General features: G+C 62.4%; 1 protein-coding gene across 1 annotated transcript; it reads right to left on the bottom strand.

Annotated features, from left to right (window-relative positions):
- Positions 1–326: 326 nt before the first annotated feature.
- LOC112980384 (ATP-sensitive inward rectifier potassium channel 12) lies at positions 327–24,177 on the bottom strand. Its single transcript, XM_026095185.2, has 2 exons — positions 23,272–24,177; positions 327–4,058 (listed from the first exon to the last, which is right to left on the bottom strand). Exon 2 carries the CDS (start codon positions 3,898–3,900, stop codon positions 2,611–2,613), a length of 1,290 nt encoding a protein of 429 aa, XP_025950970.1. The 5' UTR covers positions 3,901–4,058; positions 23,272–24,177; the 3' UTR covers positions 327–2,610.
- Positions 24,178–24,946: the final 769 nt, after the last annotated feature.

The raw sequence follows: 24,946 nt of genomic DNA, 5'->3' as shown, positions 1-24,946 counted from the left end.
CTCCGCTCCGGCTCCCAGCATCACCCCGCGCGGAGCCGCCCGCGCTCGGCCGCCCTTCCCCAGGGCCAAAACTCCTCCAAAACGGGTTTCTCGCCCTCCAAAAGGGGTTTCTCGCCCTTACGGCAGCCCTACCACCATCATCCTCCTCCCCGGGAACCGGCCACCAAATGAACGTGACTTTTTGGCCTTTTATTTGCTTTCTATCCCCCCCCTTGAAAATTCATGTGATAAAACCAGCAATTAGTTGCCGAAAGGAAACCGTCTGCGCAGCCTTCTCACGATCCCTGATGGTAGTAAAAAGATCAGTAGCTTCGAGCACTCACAGGTAGGCAAAAATAATATTTATACATTATGTAACAGCATGTTCCATGTCTAGGACTATACAGTATATATAAGACGACTCGCCAGAGCTGGGGCTTCGCTAGCGGGGGTTCGGGGAGGGGGGCGGGAACGGGAGTCGGGGAGGGTCCGAAATTCACCTCCCTGCGCCGGCCGCCGGCTCTCCCCCAACCCTGTTCCCATCCTCCTACACAGTAGTTTAAAAATACATCTGTATATATTATTCTATTCTCCCAGGTAACACTGTACAGTCATATATATATTTTTTAAAGCAATAATTTACTTAAAGACATCTCTAGTTATCTTTCATTTTTATACAAATATTTACTGTGAGATATATATATTTATAAAGAAATTAACCCTCTGAGAACCCTACAGCAGCAAGATGTGCACCTTTTTTTTTTTTTAAGTATTATTTATTCAAAAGAACCTAAAACCACTTAAAAGCATCCTTTTTTTAAAAAAATAAATAAGTAGTGCGCACACAAAATCTCTCTGCCTCCCCCCTCCCCAATCCGCTGCCTCCCCTCCCCACCCGGACGCCGCGGCGGCAGGGGAGGAGCGGTTTTCTCTTTTAGCCAAAAAATGGAAGAGCCGCCGCGATGGGCGGCACGGGGTTTTGGCGATCAACGCGGCAGCTAACGGAGCGGGAAGAAAGCGCTGCGGAGACGTAACCTCGGCGGTCGCACGACGCCCCGGCGCCCGGCGGCAAATCATTGCCCCCCTCTCCCCGAAATTCCCAGCGCCCCGGGGCTGCCTGGCCGGAAAGCAAAACGCCAAACCGCGTGCGGCCCGCGGCTGCCGCGACGCCGGGGCGCGGGAACGGGGCCGGCGGCGCGGGAACGGGGCCGTTGCACGGCTCTAAGGCACGATCCGCCCGGCGGCCGGGGCGCGCGAGGCTGGGGGGGCTCCTCGACCACGTGGGACTCTGCACTGGACTAATTCCTGACTCGGTGGGTAATTCGTAACTCATCAACGCCAGCCTGGCGCGGAAACGCAGCGGCACCGACGCGCGGGGCCGGGCGGGCAAGACGTGTGAGCGAGTTGGACAAACTTCCCATGGATTTCCACGTTTGAAATGACTGAATTGTTCAAGGGGAAAATAGCAAATCGGATCAGAACCTGGGAAAATCCCCCGATTCCAGAGCTTTCACGCTGCTCTTTGTGCTTTTTGTCACTTCGGTTGAGCCACAGTGAAACCTATGACTTGCCCATTGGAGGTGTTGGGGAAGGTCCGGCACTTCAGCGGCTCACACCCTCGATCTCCACCCTGAGGACAAATATTCCCAGAAATGGGCTAATTATTGTGTTTCCAAGGATTCTTTCTATCGCAGCCTGGCTTTCCCTTATTAGCTATTTTGCCAGTAATTACGCTACTTGCTTTCACTGCCACGGATCTCCAGCCACTTACGTCCGCTCTCTGCCAGTGAAGCCATGCCGGCGGGAAAAAAAACCCAAAATTGGATGAAATCCTGACTTTAGCTCTTGCATCTGCCCAGCAAGTCACCCCCTCAAAGGACCCCGGTGGCTTATTCATCCCCTTGTTCATTTTTAAAAAATACTGAATCACTTCTTTCAGATTTAACATTATTATTATTGTTATTGTTATTATTATTGTTATTATTATTATTTTGGTAAACAGTCTCCCAAACGTTACGTTGAAAAAATTAAAAACCCTCTCGCCTCCCTCCCCCCTTTTCCCGAATTAAAAAGAAGTACGTTAATGTTGCATGTTATTTCAAGTGTTGTTCTTGTGCAACTGAATCCTACTGCCTGCCGGAAGGAGCAATTTTTTGTTGTCGTTGCTCAGTTAAAAAAGAAAAAAAGAACCAAAAAAAAAAAAAGGAAAGAAGAAAGAGAGAGAGAAAGATTTGTTTCCTGATATTTCCTCTTTTTGGCTCTCGCAGTGCTCAGCTCCAAGGACCCGCTCGCGTTTTCCCCGGGGGGAGCGCAGCCCTGCAGCCCCTCGCGGGACGAGCGCCCGCGGCCCGCGGACTCGCCCTCTCCGCACCCCGGGATCGAACCGCCCCGGGACGCCGGCGAGGCTCCGCGCGGACGCTGCACGTTCGCAACGCCCCGCGGCCTGCCGCCGTCCCCTCCTGCAGCCCGGCCAGTGGTTATTGCAATGAAACTGAAAACTAAGAACAATACTAATTTCTCAAGCATTCCTATGGCACTTGCATTGTTCTGCATAATTGGAGCGGGTTGTGGGGGAAGAGATTAGAGGAGGAAAAAAAATACCCTCGGAAAAGTCAGTGGAAGGGCCAAGAGTCATATTTCTGACTCCCTCCTGTACGACCTCTGATCCAACGCTATCGTAGCTTGAAGCCTATCGAACTCGTGCCTGTTGTCCGGGCTCAGGTCGTCTAAACCCCTGCTGTCGTCGTCTTCCTCTTCCTCGTCGCGGCTCATGAAGGCCAGCTCGTTCTCGTAGCAGAAGGAGTTGGTGCTAGGCAGCAGGAATTTGTTCTCCACCAAGTCCTTGGCGCTGCAGCGGGGGGTGGACGGGACCTCGTAGGTTTTGTGGAAGTGGGAATAGTCTACTTTGTACTGGTTTTTCTCCTCGAACAAAACAGGCTCAAAGCGGTGGCCCCACAGGATCTCGCTGGCCAGGTAGGAGCTCCGAGCTTGCGTCGTCATGGCAGTGGCTTCTACCATGCCTTCGAGGATGACCACGATCTCAAAGTCATCCGTCTCCAAGTCCTGGCGGCTGATCCCGAACAACGGGCTGTCTTCGTTGATCTCGTGGAGAATGGTAATGGGGGACACCAAGAAGATACGGTCCAAGCCTTTATCAAACCCCACATCGATGTCTATTTGGTCGAGCGGTATGTATTCCCCTTCTTCTGTGATCCTGGGCTTAATTAACTGAGCTCGTACGTGGGCTTCTACTATGTGGCTTTTCCGGAGGTTCCCAACTCTCCACATCAGGCAGAGTTTTCCATCTCTCATTGCCACTACCGCGTTATGGCTGAAAAGCAATGTCTGGGCCCGTTTTTTGGGCCTGGCCATCTTTGCCATTATTGCACCAATCATGAAAGAGTCTATTATACACCCCACGATGGACTGAACGACCACCATGAAGACGGCGAGCGGGCACTCCTCTGTCACGCAGCGGAATCCGTAACCAATAGTCGTTTGGGTCTCGATGGAGAACAGAAAAGCAGCCACAAAGCCATTGACCTGCAGAACGCAAGGCTTGAAGGTATCGTCTCCGCCTGGGTTTTCTAGATCTCCATGAATGAGTGCAATTAGCCAGAAAATCAGGCCAAACAATAACCAGGACACCAAAAACGCCAGGGAAAAGAGCAATAGCATATATCTCCAGCGAATGTCAACGCATGTGGTGAACATGTCTGCAATGTACCTTTGAGGCTTGTCATCCATGTTGGTGAACTCCACATTGCACTGGCCGTTCTTCTTTACAAACCTGTTCCTGCATTTCCTCCTGGTGTGGATTTTCCCGTTGCCAAAGCCGTTGATACCTGGCATGGTGGTCAACCTCAGCCCGTCTTCCTCGGAGGACACTATGCTGTAAGGGTTGACTCGGCCCGCAGTCATCCCTGAGCCAAGCCCACAGTGAAGGAAAAGGGTCTTCTGACTCCCGGCGTCCCCCTGGCCCACCCCTTCCCACCCCCCAAATTCTGCTGCGGTGGAAGAGAAGTCCCAAGCTTCCACGTCTTGGCCGCAGCGTCACCAAGAGGATCCCGTGAGAGGCTCTGCAACGAGAAAACAAAGACACGGCCATTACTTTTCCCACGCGAACCCTGGGCACGGCGAAGGGGCACGGGGGGGTGCTTGGCTATGGGCATGGAGGGGGGCTGCGTGTTGGGTGAGGAACCCCCAGCTCCCCTTGCTCTCACTCCTACGGCAAGCCGTTCCTAAAAAACTATGAGCAAGACAGGCAGAGGACCTAAACTTTGTTCTTTCATACTACAAAATGAGTGAGCGAACCAGCATTTCTGGGAACCCAGAAGACACCAGTGGATTCGAAGCGTTGGGTTGAGCTGGGCCTTTGAAGACCGCTTCCCTGCGCTTTTCTCATGAGCTCCGCTTTCGGAGCCGGGTCTCTGGGGTTGGGCTGTTGTGGAGGAAAGCAGAAAGGCCAGGCCACGCTCCTTCCTCCGTGCAGGGATATTAATAAAGGTATGCCTGAAAGCGGCTCCATCAGTTCACATCGCCCGTGCCAGATGGACCACTGCCCAGCACATCACAGCAGCGCTCGGCCGACCTCCCGAGCACCAGCTCTTCTGGGGCCAGCGAAACCGCAGGGCGACGTGGATTTAACCTCCATCCCCAGGCCTGGGGACAGGAGAGGACACAGCCAACGTGCGGCTGGTTGGAGAAGGCCTCTGGAAGGCACTCGCCTGGGGCAAATGTCTCAAGGAGCGACTTTCCCAACGCATCCGTTGGGAAATGCGGCCGCCTATGGTCCAGATGTGTTTCTGCCGGCCAAGTCGTACGATGGGAGCGCTGCAGCCGGGGAGCGAGGAGCTCTTCTGGTGCCTGCTCAACGGCCCAGCTGCAAGGTCAGGGATCGAGCATCAGCTGTGCCAGGGGGAGCGGCGGGGGCAAGGTGGCCTGAGCTGGGGGAGCTTCCCCGGAGCAGCAGAGCTCTGCCGGGGCCTCCAGCACACGGGGGGTCCCAGCTGCATCCTGCCAGGGTGCTGGACCCCCCCAGCACCTCCGGAGGGGATTGTAAGCGGGGCTGCAGGAGGGACGGCGGAGAAACCACGCGGCCACGTCCCAGGCTGTACGTGCCGTTTCGTACCCGCCGGCCCGGTCAATGCGGTCGATCCCTGCAATCAGCTCGAGAGCCTGGGGACACGCGGGGACAAGCGCGCCCTTTCCATTACACGGGGGCCCGGGGGCGGGCGGCCAGCGTTGCCAGGCACGGCCTGCCCCGAGCTCCATCAGCCCAGCTAGCCGCGAGACCACAGGTTTCCTCTTACATAAGTCCTGCCCGATCCCACCTGGCACTTCGGCATCACCCTGGAGGTCCAGCACCGCAATCAGCAGCGCTAACGAACTTCCCCACTGCCCGAAATGCCCCGGCCCTGGAGACGGACCCAGGCATGCCCTCCGTCTTATACATCCAACAACATATTTCCACATGCCGGAATCCAGATGCAACCATGTTTATCCCAAATGCTATTTTTTTAAGCTCCACGATTATTTTTTGGTGTGCCAGGAGACCGACCAAGCAGTTGTCCAGGCCCGGCTAGGGTCACTTAGCACAGATCGCACACGTCTCAGCCAGCAACTTCCTCTCCTTCCTTGCCGGCCATGGTAAAGAGTAAAATAGGCATTAATAGGTAATATTTAAACCCCACTTTTGTTGCTGGAAGTGAGGAAGGACTCGGCGGGCCGCACTGCAGAGCTGACGTCTCAGGCTGCCTGCAGACCCAGACTGACAAACCACCCAGCCACCTCTCCCCAGCTCTCCTCCTCGCCCCAGTGCCTGGGTTTATTTAGGCTTTCTCCCTCCCCTTTTTTAATGAAAGCTGAGCTTTTAGAGTAAGGCGCAGCCCGTCTGCTTTCCCACCACCCCCGTCCTGCTCTCCCGCAGCCCCGTGGGCACATGCGGGGGATACACCCGACGGCGGTGCCGCTGGGTGAATTTGCTCTTGCTTTTTTTAATTAATTCTACAGGCATTTGAGAGGAGAATAAAATGCCACGAGCTGCTGGTGACCTGCGGGAGGATTAGCTGGGGTGGGGATTAACCGCGCTGGGAGGGCAGACGAGCCCGGGACGGCTGCGGAGGCCGCGAGCCGCGCTCACCCGGGGTGACGCTCCGCGGGGGAGCCCACGGACCCCCGTCAGCAGCATCACTCCCTTCCTTCCCTCCTTCCTTCCTTCCCTCCTTCCTTCCTTCCTCTCTCTCTGTTCCTTCCTCTCTTCCTTCTTTCCTTTCTTCCTTCCTCTCTCTCTGTTCCTTCCTCTCTTCCTTCTTTCCTTTCCTCCTTCCTCTCTCTCTGTTCCTTCCTCTCTTCCTTCTTTCCTTTCTTCCTTTCTCTTTCTTTTCCTTCCTTCTTCCCTTCCTTTCATTTTTTTCTTTTCTTTTTCTCTTTCTTTCTCTCTTCCTTCCTTTTCTTTTTCTTTGTCTCTTTCCTTCCCTCCTACCTTCTTTTCATTTTCTTTCCTTTCTTCTTTTTCTCTCTTCCTTTCTTCCTCTCTCTCTCCTTCCTTCATTTTCTTTCTTTTTCTCCTTTCTTGTTCTTTCTTTTCCTTTCTCTCTCTTTCCTTCCTTCCTTCCATGTTTTCTTTCTTTTTCTCTTTTCTTGCTTTCACTTTCTTTCTCTCTCCTTCCTTCCTAGCTCCCTTTCATTTTCTATCTTTTTCACTTTTCTTTCTTTCCTTTTCTTTCCTTCTTTCTTTTTCTTTCTTTTTCTCTCTCTCTCTCCCTTCCATCCTTCTCTCCCTCCCTCTCTTCCCCTGCTCTGACTGCCTCGCGTCGCCCCGTGGTACCAGGCTTCGCTCTGCCGGCGCTGCCCGGGGACCGGAGCGCGGTGCCCCGCAGCGAGCGGCTGCCTGTGCCGCTGCTTTACCCAGCGCAGCTGCGCTTGGAGACGGGCACCAGCCCTCGCCCGGCGGCACGGCTCCCCGCAGAGCCCGAGCGCGAAAGCCGGCCGCCAGCTCTCGCCTCCTTTTATTTGTTTTTTAAAAGGGCCTTAAATGCGGCGAGGCTGCGCTGGGTGCTGGGGAGCTCGCGAGCTGTCCCACCGCCCCGCTTTAGCGTCCCGCCTTCCCCGGCACCCAGGGCGAGCCGCGGTCCGGGGGCCGAGGGGCAGCGGGCACTCGGGCTGCGGGTCCCGTCCCGCTCCGCGTCCTCCTCGCTGGGATTTTCTCCCGGGGCCGCGGAGCCACGCGGGAAATGGGGGTGTGCGGCCGCATCCAGCCCCATCTCGTGCAAAGCTCCCCCTCGTCGCATCCCAACGGAGAGGCCGCGAAACCGGGGACCCCCCAGCAGCCCCCCAGCACCGCCTCCGCCGTGCCGAGCGGAGCATTTCTGGCTGCACCGCTCACTCCGTGCCACGCTCCGCATTTGCGCGCTTCCAATAAATCCGCGGCCGCGCAAGGCGGGCCGGGCCCTGGCGAAGCCGGGAGGATGGATGACCCCTCCTCGCCCGGCGCTGCCGGAGAGGACGACCGGAGTCTCTCCGACAGGGCATTAACACCACGTTCAGGCCCCGCTTGGGGTGATGGGCTCTGACTTCAGCACCCTAAAAGCTCCTGCTAAATCGGCCCTGGATTTGCGGAGATGTTTTTAGCAGCCCCGGCAAAGACCCCTCTGCCCTGGGCAGCATCGGAGCCCCCCTCGGTGCCCATCCAGCCCCGCCAGCTGCCCCCCCGCCCCCCGCAGCACCCCGCACACCGGTGGGGGACCCTGGCCGATCCCGGGCGGTTTGGCCTTGCCGTGTCCCCCCCCCTCAGCCCCTTCCCTGCGTCCCCTCTCCACCTCCCCCCCCCCCCAGCCAGACCCTGAGGATGGGCACTAACGTCCCCCGCCGCGGGCCGGGCCGGACCCTGGGGGGGTCCCCGGGGCGAGGGCTCTGCCCTTACCTGGCACCCGCCCGGGGGGGGGTCCGCGGCGCTCGCCGGCCATGGCTGCGGGGCGCAGGGTGCCCCGAGGCCCTGCTGCCGCCCGGCAGAGACAGAGAGTTTTAATTGAATTTCTAGATTATCCGGGGGGAGAAGTTGTAATCTCCTTAAATCCAACCTCCGGGCGAGTCCCGTAACCTACTGTCCTGCGCTGGGGAAGGGATTTAGCGAGGGGGAAGGGAGGTTTCCCAGCCTGCCAGCGCCCGCCGAGCCCCCGCGATTTGTCCCGGGGACCAGGATCAGCTCGGCTCGGCAGCCCTCAGCCCGCCGTGGCGGCGGCGGAGGTGGAGGTGTCCGGCACGGGGAGGAGAAACGGAGCTGGAGGACAGCCGCAACCCCCCCGGATGGGATTCGTGGCTCCCCATCCCGAAAAAAAGCCCCGTGCCCAGGCTGCGCGGGTCGGGCGGCGTTTTGGGGCGATGCCCTTGGAAGCGTGTCTCCGCCTGCCCCGCGCGCTCCCTCCCCGCCGGCCGCCGGCGAGGTTGTGCCATTGCCCGGGGTTCGGAGACCCGTCGAGACCCCTCGACGTCGGCGCTCACCGGGGGACGGGTTGCTCCCGATCGGCACGTGCCGAAAGCCCGGAGCGCAGGGAATCGCCGGCAGCTGAAAAGCACCGTGGGAAGAAAGGGAAAAGCAGGGCCCCAAGGGCAAGCGCCTCCGAGCCGCTTTCCCCGCTCTGCCGGCGAGGTCGCTTTTCCGACCCGGGATCACGGAGAGCCCCAAGGCGGCTTTTCCCGGGCTGGTTTCTCCGTTCGCACCCAACAACAACAAAAATCACCTCCCGAGGAGCGGTGTCGCGAGCGAGAGGGAAACCTCGCGTGTGGGCAGAGCCGGCGCCCGGGGATGTTTGTGCTGCGCGTCTCGGGCCGGCGCGCCGTGCCGCAGGTTGGGAGCACCGGGGCTGCCAGCCGACACGGGGGGAGCCGCCGCCGATGCCGGGAGAGCAGCACCCGGCTCCGTGCCGCCGGTCCGGCTGCAAACCGGCACGTTGTCACGCCGGAGGGGAGCGGGGCCAGCGCGAGACCCCGCCGGGGGCTGCCAGACCCAGCCCTGCCAGCGAGGGGGGATGCAAGCAGGGTGACCCCGTCACCCGCTGCGGGCTGGAGCCTGGTGCTACCTCCCTCGTGGGCATCCTCCGCCTTTCCTTGGGCTTTAAAGCCGCCAGCATCTCTGGTCTGCCCAGGTGTTGGTGGTTCCTCAACCCTTGGCTTGAAATACGGCCTCTCCGCCAGCATCCTGAGCCCGGTCCCCAGCTCCGTGGCCGCGCCGGCACAACTGCAGTTGCACCAAAGCCCTTGGGCATCGCCGCGGGTCAAGGCATCGGCAAGGCGCAAAGGAGGAAGAGGCCGAGGCCGAAGGACGCGCTCCGCTCGGGCCGCGCGCCTGACCCAGCCTCCGGGCCCTACTCACCCCGCGATCGGTGCGAGCCTGCTCCAGCCGCGGCGTCGGCGCAGATTGCCCAGCGCCGGTGCCGGTCCCGTCGCCCCGCTCGGCACCCGCCCGCCCACCAGCCAGTGGGGCCCGGACCGTGCAGCACGCCGCGGCCCTGCCGCGTGTTTCCCGGCTCAGGTTACAGCCTCTCCCGCGCCCTATATGTGCCGGACCTGGCGCCGGGGACCTCTGGTCCCCCGCTGCAACCCGGGGAGCTGCCACCAGCCCGTGCGCAGCGTTACCACCCTTGCTGCAACGGCAGCTAAACTACCAGCGCCGCAATGGAGGGTCTTGCGGCGGCAGAAAGCCCGAAATACCATAGCTGTTCTCAGGGGACTGGAAGAGAAGCAGCTTGCAGGGGATTTCAGAGATTTTCAGGATGAAAAGGACCAGCCAGGAGGATGCAATGAATTTAAACCGTGCGGATTTGACACCAGACTGGAGCGATTCCATCGGCGGCTGAAGGCGGCACCTTGGTGCTTTGAACCTGCACTTTAATGGCTGCTACGACCCAAAAACCCCATCTTCAAGCCTTTCCTGACGGAGGATGAAAAATCACCCTTGTTTTCTGTTGGGGAGGAAAAACAGTCCCCAGCACACACGTGATGCGGCCTGATGCCTCCAGGAGGAAAAGGGCCTTCGCCAAGCAGCTGCCCCCATCCTGGGCCCGGCCCACCCCGATTCAAGGGTTTCTGTGGCCTTTTCATCCTCCTTTTCATCCTCCTCCTCATTCCCCCCACCCCCCCGGCCGGGCGCCCCGGTGCATTGCTTCGTTGAGGGCCCCGGAGCGGCGGCAGCGCCGGCAGAGAGGCTCCGGCGTGAAAACGGTCACTTCTAAAGCAGCGATGCCCAAACCGCAGCCGGCTGAGCGTTTCCGAAGCCCAGCTCACCGCCGGGTGCCCATCGCTGCAGGAGCGTTAGAGCAATAAAATACCAACGAAATCAGAGCCAGGGCAGCTTCCTTTTCGGCCAGCCCAACCGAAACAACCCGGGCGGTGCAGCGCCCGGCGTTTGCAACCTGTGGGCGAAAACGAAATGCCCGCGAGGAAAGACGTTGGCTGGGGTAGCAGCATCGGGGTGGTTGGGATGTGGTGACATGCTGCCATCGGCACAGGGGACAGCGGCACCGGGACGAGCGGCTGTCACTTATGCAACGGTGCCCTTGGCGCTGGTATCGACGTCCCCGCGGGGCGAGGACTTTGCAGGCGGCGCGGACACGTGCGGGGGCGAGGGGTGCAGCCCCCCCGGCGCGTCCCCCGCCGCCGGTGCCGGGCGCGCAGGCGTCAGCCCGCAGCGGGGAGCGCTCCCCGCAGCGCCCGTGCAGCGGGGGAAACTGAGGCACGGCGCCAAGGAGGGGCCCGCTCGCCGCCCGCCTCCCCGCGCTGTCTGGCCCGCGTTCAAGGTATTTATAGAGTCGATAAGAGAGGAGCAAGAATTTTCCAAATGCCGAAGTTGCATAACCTCTCCTCGCCCGCCGTAGCTGTCATTTATAATTAGCGGCGCGCGGGGCGGCGGGACCGTGGCGGGGGCCCGGCTGCACCCAGGGTGGCCCCCTCGCCCGGTTGGGCACCGCCACCGGCCCCGTGCAGCCCCCCGCGTTTTGGGCTGCCCTGGGGGCTCTGGGGCCACGCGCCCCTCCGCAGCCACCGGCCGTGCCTCAGTTTCCCCCTGCGGCCGCCCAGCGCCGGCCCCCTCCTCGGCCCGGCTTTGGCCGGAGCGGCGGAGCCGGAGGGATGCTGCGGTGCAGGCTGCGTCGCCGTGGCAACCCGCGGCGGCCGTCTCCAGGCGACGCGCAGGGATGCTGCGCTCGCCCGCCGCAGCGCGCAGGCGGGGGGGGGGGCACCCCCCAGCACCGCTCTCCTGCCCAAACCGCAGCCCGGGTCACGGCCACGGGGCGCAGGAATGCCCCGAAAACGTCCAGCATGCTGCAGGTCTGGCTGGGGCGGCGAGCTGAGCACCGACGGTGTCGTGACACCCAAAGCAGGAGCACAGCAGTGGTGTCAGCCGGGGGCTCCCAGGTGCGGGGCCCTGCTGGTTTCAGGGACACCTGCGGGCTGTGGAAATAACTGCTGGTAATAAGCCCGTTAGCCTCTTACCCCTCGTTAAGCAGCTTAGGGGACCATGCGCCATCGTACGCAAGCCCGGCGGCGCCGAAGGCCCTTGTCGGGGCAAACGGGTGTCACGGCCGGGGGCGGGATTCGAACCGGCGCCACGGAGGGGCTGCGCCTCCCTCGCCCCCCGCCCTGCACCCCATCCCTCTGCTGCCCCCGGGGGCTCTCTGCCTGGCCAGGACCATCGGCAGGTCCCCGCGAGAGCCCGGGAGCTCTGGGAATACGGCAGGTGTCGGGGTGACGGGCTGTCACACACATGTGATGAGTGCGGGAGGGCTCAGCCGCAGCCGCGCTGGCTCGAGCGGGGACAGTGTGGGCAGCTCGGCGGCTGACGGTGCCGGCCAGCGCCTGACACCCGGCTCGCGGCGCGGGCGGAGAACGGAGCAGAACGTTTCTCATCGCTCCAGTTGGAAAAGGTCCCGTTTTTGCATTTGCTAAATTAAAGGCCGTCGCCGTCGGATGCCAAGCCGGGCTCCCTCTGAAATTTAAGCTAATGACAGCGATGAAAATGAGTTGAAAGCAGAGCACAAGCGCTTCCGCGTCCCCCGGCCGGAGCAGCGCTGCCACGCCATGCCTGCGCCGGCGTTTCGGTGATGCCTTGCAGAGCGGGCACCACATCTAAGAGCTCAACTTTTCACCCCAAAACGCAACCGTGGCCGCGCTCCCGGGGGGGGATGCAGCCGGGCTGCCATGCCGGGGCCCCGGCGAGGGTCCAATCCTGCCGTGGCGCTGGGGACGCCGCGGGGTTTTTGGCTCAGCGAGGGGGATGCTGCCAGCTCGGAGGTAAAACGAGCAATGAGACGCCCAACGCGCTCCCCGCGGGCGCCCTTGGGAGCAGAGCCCCGTTGGGCGGCAGCGAGCCTCCCCGTGCCATCCCGGCTGCATTTTCTCTTTTTTATATAACATTAAAAAAAAAATACAAGAAAGAAAGAAACGCCTGGAAAGAGAAGCAGCATCCCCCCGCGAAGGCGAGCGCCCGGCTGCTCCGCCGCTGCCAGCGCTCGGCGCGGATCTGCAGACCCCAGCGGAAATACCTGCGCTCGGGCGAGGATCTCTGTCCCCGGCGCTCTGCAGGCTCCGCTGGGGCTTTTTGTGCTGCAGCCGAGCAAAACGGCAGGGTTTTATCTTTTTCCCTTCGTAATTTTTCGGGCGAGATAAGATTAAGGAAACGAGCCGTTCCGGGAGCGCAGGAGGGATGGAGCCTGCTCCCTACGGAGGCGCGTGTCTGCGGCGATCGCAGCCACCAAATCCGGCTCCCCTCGTGCCCGGGGCACTCGCGGGCTCGCTCCCCCCCTTCCCCTCCTGCGGTTTCGCGGCTCCGCGAGCCGCTCGCTCTGCAGCCGCTCTCCCCATGAGGTCATTACCCAGGCACCTGCTTTTTCACAAAAGCAGCCCGAATTTGCTCCTTCCTGACCTCCCCGCCTCTCCGGCAAATTAGACCCAGCTCAATCAATCGGGCCGGAGCTGTCGGCGCGGCGGCAGGCGGGCGGCGGTGGTGGCCGGGCTGGCTCCGCCGGCCGCGCTCCCCTCCGGGCCGAGCATCCGCGAGGCAGCTCCGCCGCGGCTCCCTGCCCCTGCGGGACCCCCCGTCATCAGCCCCCGGTCACAGCCCCCGACACGCGTCGTGACCGTCCCGGCTCGGCCACGGCGGCGGAGCCCTTGGCCGCGGCTTCGCAGGCCGCCGGCGGGTTTCGGAGCCCCATCGGGGCCGCGGCTCTACGCAAATCCCGAAGGCAGAAGCCTTCCTGGAGGCATATGACAGCCGAAAAAGAATAGCGCTCGGCGCTCGACTCCCACACGCCGCCCCCCAACTCCACCGTCATGGAAATCAGTCCGAAGTTGGAAGGATGCGAAGCAACGCTGCCGTCACCGAGCCGGGCGCAGGGGTGACACAGCCCGGATGCTGCCGGGGAAATTGCCCCCCCGAGACTCCAACCCCCCCGATGGGCCCTTTGCTTTTTCAGACCCCATCGATGCAAGTGAATTAGCAGCCTTTTGCCCCCATCCGCTGGCCCCTCCGGCCGGGGCTGCGGGAGAGCGCTCCGGCCAGCCTTCCCGCTGGGAGCAACGGGAGGGGGAGCCGCGGGGGGAGAAAAGTACCCGCGACACGCTGGGGAGCCACAGTTGGAAAAGAAATCAAGGCTTCCCGAGAGGGAGATGCCAAGGAGATAGGCTGTTCCCGAGAGAAACAGGACGTTCCTCCGCGAGGGGGAGGACGGGAGGAGGAAGAGCGGGGCCACCCACGGCAGCGGTCCCCGTCGGAGCTCGGCGGGCTGCCGGCAGCGCGGGCTGCTCGGGCTGCTCCCCCCCGCGGGGCCGGCAGCAGGCGCAGATGGCATCGCAGCTACCCGCTTTGGGCTGGGGTTTTTGTTTTAAATACACTTCCAGCGTGGGGGAAAGGCTGCTCGGTGCTGCCGGCAGCGGAGCAGATGCGGAGCCGCTCTCGGGGCCCCCGGGCACGACGCACCCGGCCGCGGTGCTGCCCCAGGGGACGCGGCTTGGCAGCATCCCTGCCTCCGGCTCGGGCAGATTCCTCCGGGCTCTAGCGGGAGTTACTTGGGGAAGGCATCGAGCTGGTGGAAAAACGATACTTTGCCACCACCAGAAACCTCAAAATCGGGTCCCGTTCCAGTCCGGGGCATAACAGGGCGATGGGTCAGATTTTCCTTGCGAAACATTTTCGTCCAAGCGCAGGGTCAGGTTGGAAACAACCCGGGAGACGGCTGCAGCGCGGTCCGGGTCACTCTGCCGAAACCATGGGATTCAGCTAGCTCAGCGCTATTCCTGCAGCAAACTGTCCCTTCGGGAAGTTTTATACCCGCGCTGGGGAGCTTCGAACGCCCTTGGGCAAAGCCCCGACAGCCTCCTTCGCCGCCGCTGAGCTACCTGCCTCCTCCAAGAGCCGGGAGGCGGCACCTGGGGAAGTGGGAGGCAGGGGAGGACGGGGAGCAGAGCTGGCCCGGCTATAAATAACCCCTCGGAAAGAAAATGGGTGAAAACGCAGCAAACAGAAACCGCTAAATCCGGGGAGCCGGGTTCGGCTGTGGGCGCTCGCGGCGATCGGCTCCCCGCGCTGCGTGTGACCCCATCGGCTTCCCTATGATTAAGCGCAGAAGAAGCTGGGATCCATCACGGCTAAAATTAGCAGAGTCCAGCCCGGGCCTCGCGGCACGTCCGATGGCCCCAGCGCCGGGCAGGGCGTGCGGTATTGAACGTACGCTTTGGGGCAAGACCTCCCTCCATCCCCTTTCATTAAAAAGATGAAAAAGAAAGAAAAGGGACAGCTGGATTAACGCCCGGGGTGGAGGGCTGTGACTGTGCCGATGCAGGATCGGTCATGCAGAGACGCTTCTAGGTCACTTCTGTCCTTCCCGCTGGGAAAACCCCCGGAGGGGCTGGCTAACAGCTGGCTACCTCCGAACTCCCCGGCACCAGGAGGCTGCGAAACAGCCCCTGTTTAAGGCTTTCGTTATATTGCAATCGGGGAGAAAAAGGCAGAAAAGGCGACTTCTCATTTTCGCCAGTAAAAGGGGGAACTGCAGAGCCCGTGCCAGCACAGCGGTTAGCGGGTCGCAACCGGCGCCGCCGGAGTGAGTCATCCGCAGCGAGGCAGGTTCAGTCAAACTACCGGCAACGGAGCAGGGAAAGGAGCCCAGCGCTCCTTTATTTATTCCTTCCTCTCTCCCGGCCCGCAGCACGCTGCCTGCATCCTCGAAGGCTTCGGAAGGAGCCGGCAGTGGCGCCGCTCCGCAGCATCCGTTTGGCTGGTTTTCGCCGGGAAACTGAGTGAGACGCTTGACTTCTGCTTGCGCGTGATTTCTTCTTTGAGCTGAGCACATAATTCAGGACGAGAACCCCGGGACCAGCGCTTTGCCTTTGCATTTTCTGCTCCCAAACCGCCTGCGGTCACCTCGGCGCGGCGGGGGTGATTTAACGCCCTGTCTCCGGACGGCAGCGCCTTGCTGCGATGGGGCCCGCGAGGGTCTGATAGCCCAAACTTCAGGTGTGCACACGGGGATAAGTGGGACACGCCAGGACGGATGAGCCTTCCCCAGCACCCTGACTAAATAAGCAGGCTTTGCCAGGGGAATTTTGGGTGCCTTTCTGTGTTTGGGACCTGCTTCGTGCGAGTGCTCATGTCTCTAAATATTGATGCCTTGGAGCACGTTTAGCAAACCCAAAACAGTGGCAAAGCCAGAGGAAAAGCTTGCAAAATGTACAAATTTGGGGCAATACTTAGTGCCGGTCACACAGGGCTGCTGCAGAAACCCACCCGGGGCGGCAGCTAGCTCTGTCCCGGCCGCGTTTCCTCCGCGTCCCTGGTGCCACCGGGATGCCGGGAGAGCAGCGAGGCACGAACGTGAGAAAGGGCCCCGACAGGCCCTTTTCCAACCGAGAAAGTCGCATCCCACGGCGTTGCCTGGGCACTGGAGATGTTGGGCACCGCCGAGAGCAGAGCCTCGGATACCCGCTGCAGGGAGCCGTGCTTTCCCGGGAACCGGGACCCGGTGCCAGCCTCCACGCTGATGCTGGCCCTGACTTGGGTCCGGCACCGTCCGGCCGCGCTGCACCAGCTGCCGTGCCGGGAGAAGCTCTGCGAGGTCCCATCGTTTCTCCAGACCTTCTCTCCACGCCGTCCCCAAGCCCCGTGGGATGCTAAGGGGCCGCGGTGCCTGGCCGGGGGCGGCAGTGCCGGGGCCGTGGGCACCGCCGCGCTTACATCAGCCGCCTGGAGCCGGGCCCGCGGCCGCTTGTGTTGCCTGCGGCGCGGCGCTCCTCAACTTTTATTTGCATAACAAATAATTAATAATAATTAACGGCGGGGAGAAGCGGTGCGGACTGCCAGATTTTGCTCATTAGCGTGGGAGCGCGGCGGAAAGCGGGCGTCACGCGGCTGGCCGTGACCCGCCGCGGCTCGGCCTCGCGCGGCACCGGCGCGGGAGCAAAGCGGCTTTGGGAGCCGGCTCCCGGCCCGGGGAGGGGGGGGCACCCGTTACCGGCCCTTGCAGTGGGGCTGGTTCCTTCGCTTGGGTGCGGGGGGCAGCTCTGGGCCCCCCGGCCGCCCCGCTGCCGGCAGCTCTGTGCAGAGCTACTACAAAACGGGCAACAGCTCCCTGCACAAAAGCCTTTGCTCCGACCCAGCTCGCGGCGGAGGGCGAAGAGGAGCCTGCTGCCGCTCTCCGCGGCGGGGCTTCGGCGGGGCGGACGGCGGATGGGCGGCACGCGGGTGAATCCCGGCTAAGCAGCGTTTCACCCCCCCGCCGGCACAGCCAGCCCCTGCTGCTGGCGAGGCTGCGCCCCGTAAGGTCACCGTTTAGCACAGGTTTCCCCAAAACGGAGACGCGGCTGCTCACAGTCTCCTCTGTGTTTTCTCGGTGTTGGTAGATCAGCGGCAGCTCTGCTGCGTGTGTGCAGGCAGGCAGGGAGGCGTGTGCTTTCTGCCTCCAGTGCAGACAAAAAGAGAAGGGAAAAAAAGAAGAAGAAGAAGAGGAAGAAGAAAAAGAAGAAGAAGAAGAAGAAAGAAGAAGAAGAACAAGAACAAGAACAAGAAAGGAAAGGGAAAAGAAGAAAAAGAAGAAGAACAAGAAGAAAAAGAAAAAGAAAAAGAAAAAGAAAAAGAAAAAGAAGAAGAAGAAGAAGAAGAAAGAAGAAGAAAAAGAAGAAGAAAAAGAAGAACAAGAAGAAAAAGAAAAAGAAAAAGAAAAAGAAGAAGAAGAAGAAGAAAGAAGAATAAAAAGAAGAAGAAAAAGAAGAAGATCAAGAAGAAAGAAGAAGAAGAAAAAGAACAAGAACAAGAAAGGAAAAGGAAAAGAAAAAGAAGAAGAAGAAAAAGAAAAGAACAAGAAAGGAAAACTTGCTCATCTCTGAACTAACTCGAGCCCTACCTCCCTGGCCACTCCATCACGCGAGGGCGCACGTGCCTGTGCCCATGGGAGCGCGGCGTTCTGCCCAGGACGGGCAGGGACGGAGCAGGGCACCGTGTTGGGCCCCGTGAGCCCCCCGTGCTCCCAGCCCGTCCCCGCGTGACACCGCCGCACCGAGCGCTGCCGCGATCGCGCTGCGCTTGCTCCCCTCCGTAGCTGCAACTCCTTCGCTCCGCTGAACCGCTTCCCCGTCAGCGCCACGCGTAATCCGTTGCACTGTAATTACACGGGAATTTTGATATCTGATGCATTTATAAGACACACTTAATTCATCAGCCCCATTAAGCACGTTGTCAGTACAGCCTGCAGAGCGCTGCAAAGCCTGACTTGCTGTCAGGCGCAGATTAGCTGGCCCCTGCGTGTAATGAGTTGGAGGGCGTTCTCAGCCCTGCAGCCCACCCGCTCAGAGCCGGCGCTGGGCCTCGGGGGGTATCGTGGGTGGCCAGGGCCTCCCTAAAGGAGGCAAGGGCCTGATCCGGCACCGGCTGCCCCGGGGGGGCTCTGGCAAGGCAAGGGAGCCATGGCGGGCAAGGCCGGAGCTGGCCCAGGCAGAGGAGCTGCTCCCGACGGCTGCTTTTTCCTGGCATTTCTTCCAGTGGCCGGTTTCCAGGCACGTCCCGAAAGGGGCACCGAAGGCCGGGGAGGACAATGCGGCGATGTTCCCAGCCCTTGTCCCCGCGGGGCTGCCGGGGTGCTGGGGGGGGGGGACGCTGCAAAGGCACCGCGCCGCACGCCGGGACGCCGGGCTGAGCAGCGAGGCGGCAGGGCTGAGCTCCCCCAGCAAAACCCCACTTTGCACTGAAGGAAGGAGAGGGGCAGCCGCCGGCAGGGGATGCAGCCCCGGCAGGGTGACCCCGTGGGACCCCGGTGTCCCAGAGGGTGGTGGCATCTTCCCTCGGGGAGGTCACTGCAGGAGCCAGCGTGGTCGGGGCTGAGCCGGGCACCTGCGGCCCCCCGAGCCCGGACCCCCCTCCTGCTCCCGGGCGGCGCAGCAAAGCCGCGCTGAGTTTTCCTCCGCGGAGGGGGATGCGCGAGAAGCGGCACCGCGAGCCTCGGTGCCACGCCACGGCCACGCGCACGGCGAGCTCCCGAGCTGCACCTCGCTCCGAGATAGACGCCAGCAGCAACCTGAGCTCCGGCGCCGGCACCCAGCACCCTGCTGCTGCCCCGGCCCGAGCGGGGACGTCGGCCCTAGGGCAGAGCCCAGCCCTGGGCATCCCCGGGCCAGCGGTACCCAGCGGGCCGGTCCCCTCTCCCGTCCCTGTCCAGGAGGTCCCCTGGGACCTGCTGCCCGGCTGCCGTCCCTGCAGAGCAGGCTGCGCTCAGGCCCTGCCTCAGTTTCCCCATCTGCGCAGTGGGGCTGTGCTCTCCCAGCAGTGCGGAGGTGTGAACACGGACGCCGGCGGGGTCCTCACCCCTTACCCAGCCCTCTCTCATCTCTCAGCCGTCACTTAGGGCTGGGGCAGGACTGGCACCAGCCCTCTGCCCCCTCCCAGCCCCCCCTGCCATGGGGCAGCGTGCCCTGGCCCCATCTCAGCTCCCAAGGTCACGGGACGGAGGGGACCGGGGGCAAAAGCTGGCAGCCACCGTTTCCAGCCAGCCCCACTCGTCACCCCCTCCGGAGCCTGGCCGTCGGCCATGCCCCCCCCCCCCAAAAACACCCCCCCAAAGGGAAGCAGCGGGAGCCGGCTCGGCACCGCAGCCCTGCCTGTGCCGCTCGGCGGAGGAGCAGAGCAGACTGCAGCACGGCCGTTACGTAAGCCCCAGCCGGGCTCCCGGCGCGTGGCACGTGCGGTCACCCCAGCCCGCGGGGCTGCCCCCCGCCGCCCCGGCTCGGCCCGGGCACGCCGGCACCCCCGGCACCCCCAGCCCACACGGCACGGTGCTGGGGTGGCCCTGGGAGAGGCGGTGGCCCCGCGGCGCGGGCACGCGGCGGTGGCAGGGGGCAGAGGGGAAGGCACGTGCGAAGGGCCACGTCACCATGGGGCAGGACGTGGGGGGCAGCGGACGGGGTGCCCCCCGTGCGGGGTGGCTGCTGGCCGCGCTGCCCTGGCGGTGGCTCACGGAGCAGGAGGAATGCCAGCCTGGAGAGATGACCCCAGCCTCTCTCCCGGCTCGCTGCCCACCCGCTCCGGCTGCATCCCCATCCCCACAGCTCCGGAGGGGTCAGCCCCCTGGGGTCAGCATCCTGGGGTCGGCATCCCTGGCATCAGCATCCCTGGCATCAGCATCCTGGGATCAGCATCCCTGGCATCAGCATCCTGGGGTCGGCATCCCTGGGATCAGCATCCCTAGAATCAGCATCCTGGGGTCAGCCCCCCCCAGGATCAGCATCCTGGAGTCAGCATCCCTGGGATCAGCATCCTGGGGTCGGCATCCCTGGGATCAGCATCCCTAGAATCAGTATCCTGGGGTCAGCCCCCCCCCAGGATCAGCATCCTGGAGTCAGCATCCCTGGGATCAGCATCCTGGGGTCAGCACCATAGGGTCAGCCCCCCTAGGATCAGCATCCCTGGAGATCAGCATCCCTGGGATCAGCATCCTGGGGTCAGCACCATAGGGTCAGCCCCCCCCAGGATCAGCATCCTGGAGTCAGCATCCCTGGGATCAGCATCCTGGGGTCAGCACCATAGGGTCAGCCCCCCTAGGATCAGCATCCCTGGAGATCAGCATCCCTGGGATCAGCACCAGCGGGGGGGGGGCTCAGCCTCTCTTGGGTCAGTGCCAGCAGCACCCGGGCTCTGCCAGCAGCCCAGCCGCAGGGCCGAGCCCCGTCCCGGCGGCCGACTGGCAGGGGGAGGCTGGCGGCTTCTCCTCACCACGGCATGGGATGGGGACGGGGACCCTGCGGTCCCCAACCACGCAGCCTTGCTCTGGCTTTCTGCCAAGCAAAGTCTGGATCTGGCCATTTCCACTTGTGGGTAGGGAGAAAAAAGCTCAAGCTGAGGCTCCTCGCAATAGTAGATACCAGAACAGGGAATTAATGTTAATTAATTCATAATGACGCTGAGATAGTGATACCAGATGCTTCGAAAGTCCAACGGGGGAATCTGAACGAGCTCTGCGAAAACCGTCGCCCACCGGCAGTCCTGCTGCGCTGCAAGCCGGCAAGCAGGAACGAGCTGGGCACGATGGAAAGAGCCAGGATCCAGGAGCAGGCTGGGAACCAGGAATGATGGAAAGAGCTAGGAATGAGGGAACAAGCTAGGAACCGGGAACAGGCTGGGAATGACGGAAAGAGCCGGGAACCAGGGAATGACCTGGGAACGAGGGAACAGGCCGGGGACAAGGGAACGAGCTAGGAATGAGGGAACAAGCTGGGAATGAGCTGGGAACCAGGGATTGAGCTGGGAACTAGGGAATGATGGAACAAGCTGGGAATGATGGGAAGAGCTGGGAACAAGGGAATGAACTGGGAATGATGGGAAGAGCTAGGAACGAGAGAATGAGCTAGGAACCAGGGAAGAAGCCAGGAGCAAGGGGATGAGCTGGGAACCAGGGAACAAGCTAGGAATGAAGGAATGAGCTAGGAGCGAGGGAACGAGGTAGGAAAGAGGGAACAAGGTAGGAACAAGTGAATGAGGGAGGAATGAGAGAACAAGCTAGGGATGGTGGAACTGGGCCACGGCACAGCAAGGCAACAGCTCCGCGGTCGCCCAGAGCGGCAGCAGCAGCACCTGGTCCCCCCGAGCCACCTGCCACCTCGCTGTCACCCTGCTCCTCTCCGTCCCCGAGCCCAGGGACCCCAACACTGGGGCCTGGAGCAGCCGGCGGCGCTCGGCTTCCCCTTCCTTGGTTTCGAGCGCTTGCCCGGTGCCAGGATGCCCAGCGGGTGAAGGGCACCCAGCCGGGGTGGGTGCCGGGGACACCCGGGGTGTCACCAGGCTGGACATCAGCCAAGAGTCCGAGGTGCACAGGAGTCCAGAAACGGGTCTGACCCACGCGGGGCCAGGTGATTCGGCACCGGCAATGGGCGCAACGCAGCCGCGGCCCGCAGAAAGCACCACCGGACCCGCAGCCGGAGGAGGCAGCGCCCGGGCCCTGGCCCCACAGGCTGCCGCGATGACAGCGGGGGACCGGGCTCGTCCCCCCGGCAATCACTCTCAACCACAGCAGCCCGAGCTCTCCTACAACGTGCATCCGCGTCGGTACCCGGAGCATCGCATAGCGCCGTGCTCCCGGGGGCCGGCGCCCCTGCCGGCGTTCGGCATCTCCCCAGCATCATTTCGGGGCTCCTAGGGGAAAAACGGCCCAGCTGGGGTTTTTAGGTAAAACAACTCTTCTGGCTAAAGCCCAGCAGGGACCACAGCGGGATTCAAACTGTGTCGTAGCTCGGAGGCAGGGAGCGAGGGGGCCTTTGAGGCGCCCTCCCAAGAAAACCCGGCGCTTGGGGAAGCGCCCGCCGCCGCGTGCGGGAACGCTGGTGCTGGCTTATTCCAGGCCCGAGAGGCACAGGCAGGGATTTCTGTTTTTAGCATTGTTTTCATTATTTTCGGACGGCTTCGTGGCTTTGTGCTCGCACAAAGGGAATTTCACCTGCTGTTCAGAACAAAAGGCCGGGGAAAGTTTTCCGGGCGGAGAGACAGGGATGAGGGGGAAGGAGCGACACAGCAGCCAAAGGAGCCGGCGCCGGGTTTCACTGCCGGCTGCGAAGCCCCGGCGCAGGAACACCCGTTCCCAGCCGGGCGATCCCGCTCCCAGGCTGGGTCCAGGGGGGCCGTGGAATGGCGCCGGGAGCCTTTCCGACCCCGGAGCGACGCTGCTTCCCACGCTGCGATGCGCTCGCTGGGGGCCTGGCGCCCGGGGCCGAATAACCCCCAGCCTTCGGGGCGAGAGGGGTAGGAAGCCGGTCCCTAAATCATCGGTTTGGGCCCTTTCTGCCAGAGCTTTGCAAATGCCGGGAGCAAACAGCGCTTGCAAACAAAGTCATCATCGCGCTTTCTAAGAACAGGACTAAAACTGAGCCTTGCAGGCACCGACTGCCACAAAACAGGTGGTTCGAAATCACAGTGGGGGGGGGGGGGGGAGAAAAACCCTTATTTTATGCTCAGATTCACTGCGAAACTGTCCGGGAATGAATGCTGCTAAATACACACCATCTTCTCCCTAACACTCTTTGCTCTATAATTAAGCGAGACTTCTAAAAATACAGATATTTGCCCGCACCCGGGGAAGGGGTGCAGGTGCTCACTGGAGGCACTTCAGCCGAGCGCATTTTCTGGACAATTTTGCTACCCGGGCTGGCGCTCGGTGCCGATACCGCCGCGGTGATGCAATGCTGCCGCCGCCGCCGGGCCGCTCGGCGTCCTCCCGGGCCGCGCGATCCGCCTTCCCGACGCCCCCGGCTCCCGGCTCCCGGCTCCCGGGCCCCCCGCAGCCCCACGGGGCTGGTGGCCGTGGGTGCATCTCGCCCGCTCGCGCAGCCGTGCACGGCGCTGCTGCCGGCGGGGGGGCCCGGGCGGGCGCACGACCCCGCACGGGCATTTACCGAAAAGCCGGCGTGCAAAAGTTTGAGCTGCCCCGGGGAGGCAGAGCCGCCGAGCCCGGCCGGGGCTGCCGTGGGAGCCCAAATCCTCCCCGGGAGGGAGGGAGGGGGCCCGAGGCATCGCCGGGGGGGGGACCAGTTCTGCAAAAACCAAGCCCATCCCGGCGTTTACGCGACCGCTATGGGTCTGGGGTGAGGAGGGGAACTTCGCCGGAGAGGCCGGTGCTGCAAAACTTCCCCCGGTTCCCTCTCGGCGAGGCTGCACTGGGTGCAGGGATTGACTCACTATGAGACTGCTGTTTTTTGCCTCCGACTGGGGATCAGACAGAGCCCTGGGAGCGGCGGGGCTGCCGTGCCGCCTCGCTCGCCGGCGCTTACCTCTCACCGCATCGAGCCCCCCCCCGGGCTCGGGGCCGGGCGTCCTGGCGAGTTAGCTGGCGAGGGCCCCCCGATCGGCTCTGCTCGCTCCCGGCTCCGGCGTTCGGCTGCTTCTTCTCGGGCGCAGCCCCAACCCCTCCATTGCAACCACCCGCGGGGGAAAAAAAAATCTTCTTCCAGGAAAAAAAAAAAAAAAAAAAAGCACACAAAAAGAGGGAGATTGAAAAAAAAAATGTTTTTGTGGGTTCGGTTTCCCCCTGCCACCCCCCCCCCCGTTTCCCGGAGGAAAAAAATAAATAAATCCCAGCGACCAAGAGATCCAGACTCAGGTGAATTTCGCTTCAAACTCCCTCTGCGCCCGCAGAGCCTTCGCCCTCAAATGGGCTCCGCGAGATGCTGGGGGACCCATCGCTGCCAAAGTGTCATCAAATATCCTCGGGGCCGCGCTCCTGCCCGGGAGGGTAGACGTCCTCGCCGCTCCGATGGGCGCTGTGCACTTGGCAGCGACCTGCCTCTTTCAGGCTCGGCGTGGAGGGTGGGTTGGTTTTTTTCTTTTCCCTTTTTTTTTTTTTTTTTTTTCTCCCTGCTATTGGTTTTCTCGCTATCTGATCCGGAGCGAGCGCTGCAGCTCGGCGCTTCCCTGCTTTTCCCCGGCTCCGAGGCTTTTGACAGGGAATGAAACACAGACGCCCAGCGAGACAGACTCCAGCTTCTACAAAGCTCCACTCCCTCCTACCGCCTTTGTCCGTGAACAGCAACTATTCCAACTCTTCCCGTCGGCACGAGTGAACCTCTGCATCAGCACTTTCCTAATGGCTGCTTCGCCGGAGCCCTTCGGCCCTTCTTCTTCCTCGCTTCCTCTCCTCCACCTTGATGGCTTCCGCTTGCTGTTTCTGGCCCGGCCCCGGCTCCCGCAGCCCCGGCCGCGGGCAGGCGACGGCCCTTCCCGGCGCATCCGTCTCAGCTCCCCCGCGCCGGCTGCCCCCGCGCAGGGCTCCCGGCCCCGCCGTCCATCACCGGCCTCTCGGGGCGCCTTCCACGGAAAATCGATGGCGCTCGCCGCCTCCCCGGAGCCTTCGCCGGGGTTTCGGCTCTTGGGGGGCCGGGGGCTGCGCGGCGCGACGTCGGGGCAGAGGGAGGGCTGGGAAGTGAAGCCGCGGGTTTTATTGCGGGGGGGATTGTTTTTTTTTAAGGTTGATGGGAGGCCAAGTTTCTCCCTCGGTGCTGAGTCCGGCCTTAAGCCTTTCGGGAGGCTCCGGGTGTCCCCGGGTCATCCTGCCCTTATAACGGCCAGGCCTGTTCGGAGGGGACCGGCCCAGCCGGGGGCAAGGGAAACCCTCCTCGGCCTTTTCCCCAGAGGGGCCACGGACCGGACGGGACCCCGCAGCCACCTGCAATTTGCGCTGGACCTCTCCGCCCTCGGCCGCCCCATCTCCCCCTCCGGCCCCGTCTCCCTTCCCCGCCGACAGCTTTCCAACGCCTCTGCGCTTTTCTGCGGCTCAGGGCACCGGTTCGGGATCGCTCTGCCAGAGCGCACCTCCCTTCCCGTCGCCGTTTCCAGCACTCTCCGAAAGCCCCGAGCCCCGGGGCATCGCAAGGGTGACGCCGGAGCGGGCTGCTCGTGCCCCCTCGGTCCCCGCGCTAGCCTAGACAGCGGCACGGGCGATCGCCCCCC

The sequence above is a fragment of the Dromaius novaehollandiae genome, chromosome 14, assembly GCF_036370855.1.
Source record: "Dromaius novaehollandiae isolate bDroNov1 chromosome 14, bDroNov1.hap1, whole genome shotgun sequence".
NCBI classification, from domain to species: domain Eukaryota; kingdom Metazoa; phylum Chordata; class Aves; order Casuariiformes; family Dromaiidae; genus Dromaius; species Dromaius novaehollandiae.
This window is presented reverse-complemented; position numbering and strand designations above follow the sequence as displayed.

Excerpts from the sequence above, each read along its gene's own strand:
- LOC112980384 (XM_026095185.2), bottom strand. The coding sequence starts at position 3,900 with ATGACTGCGGGCCGAGTCAACCCTTACAGCATAGTGTCCTCCGAGGAA.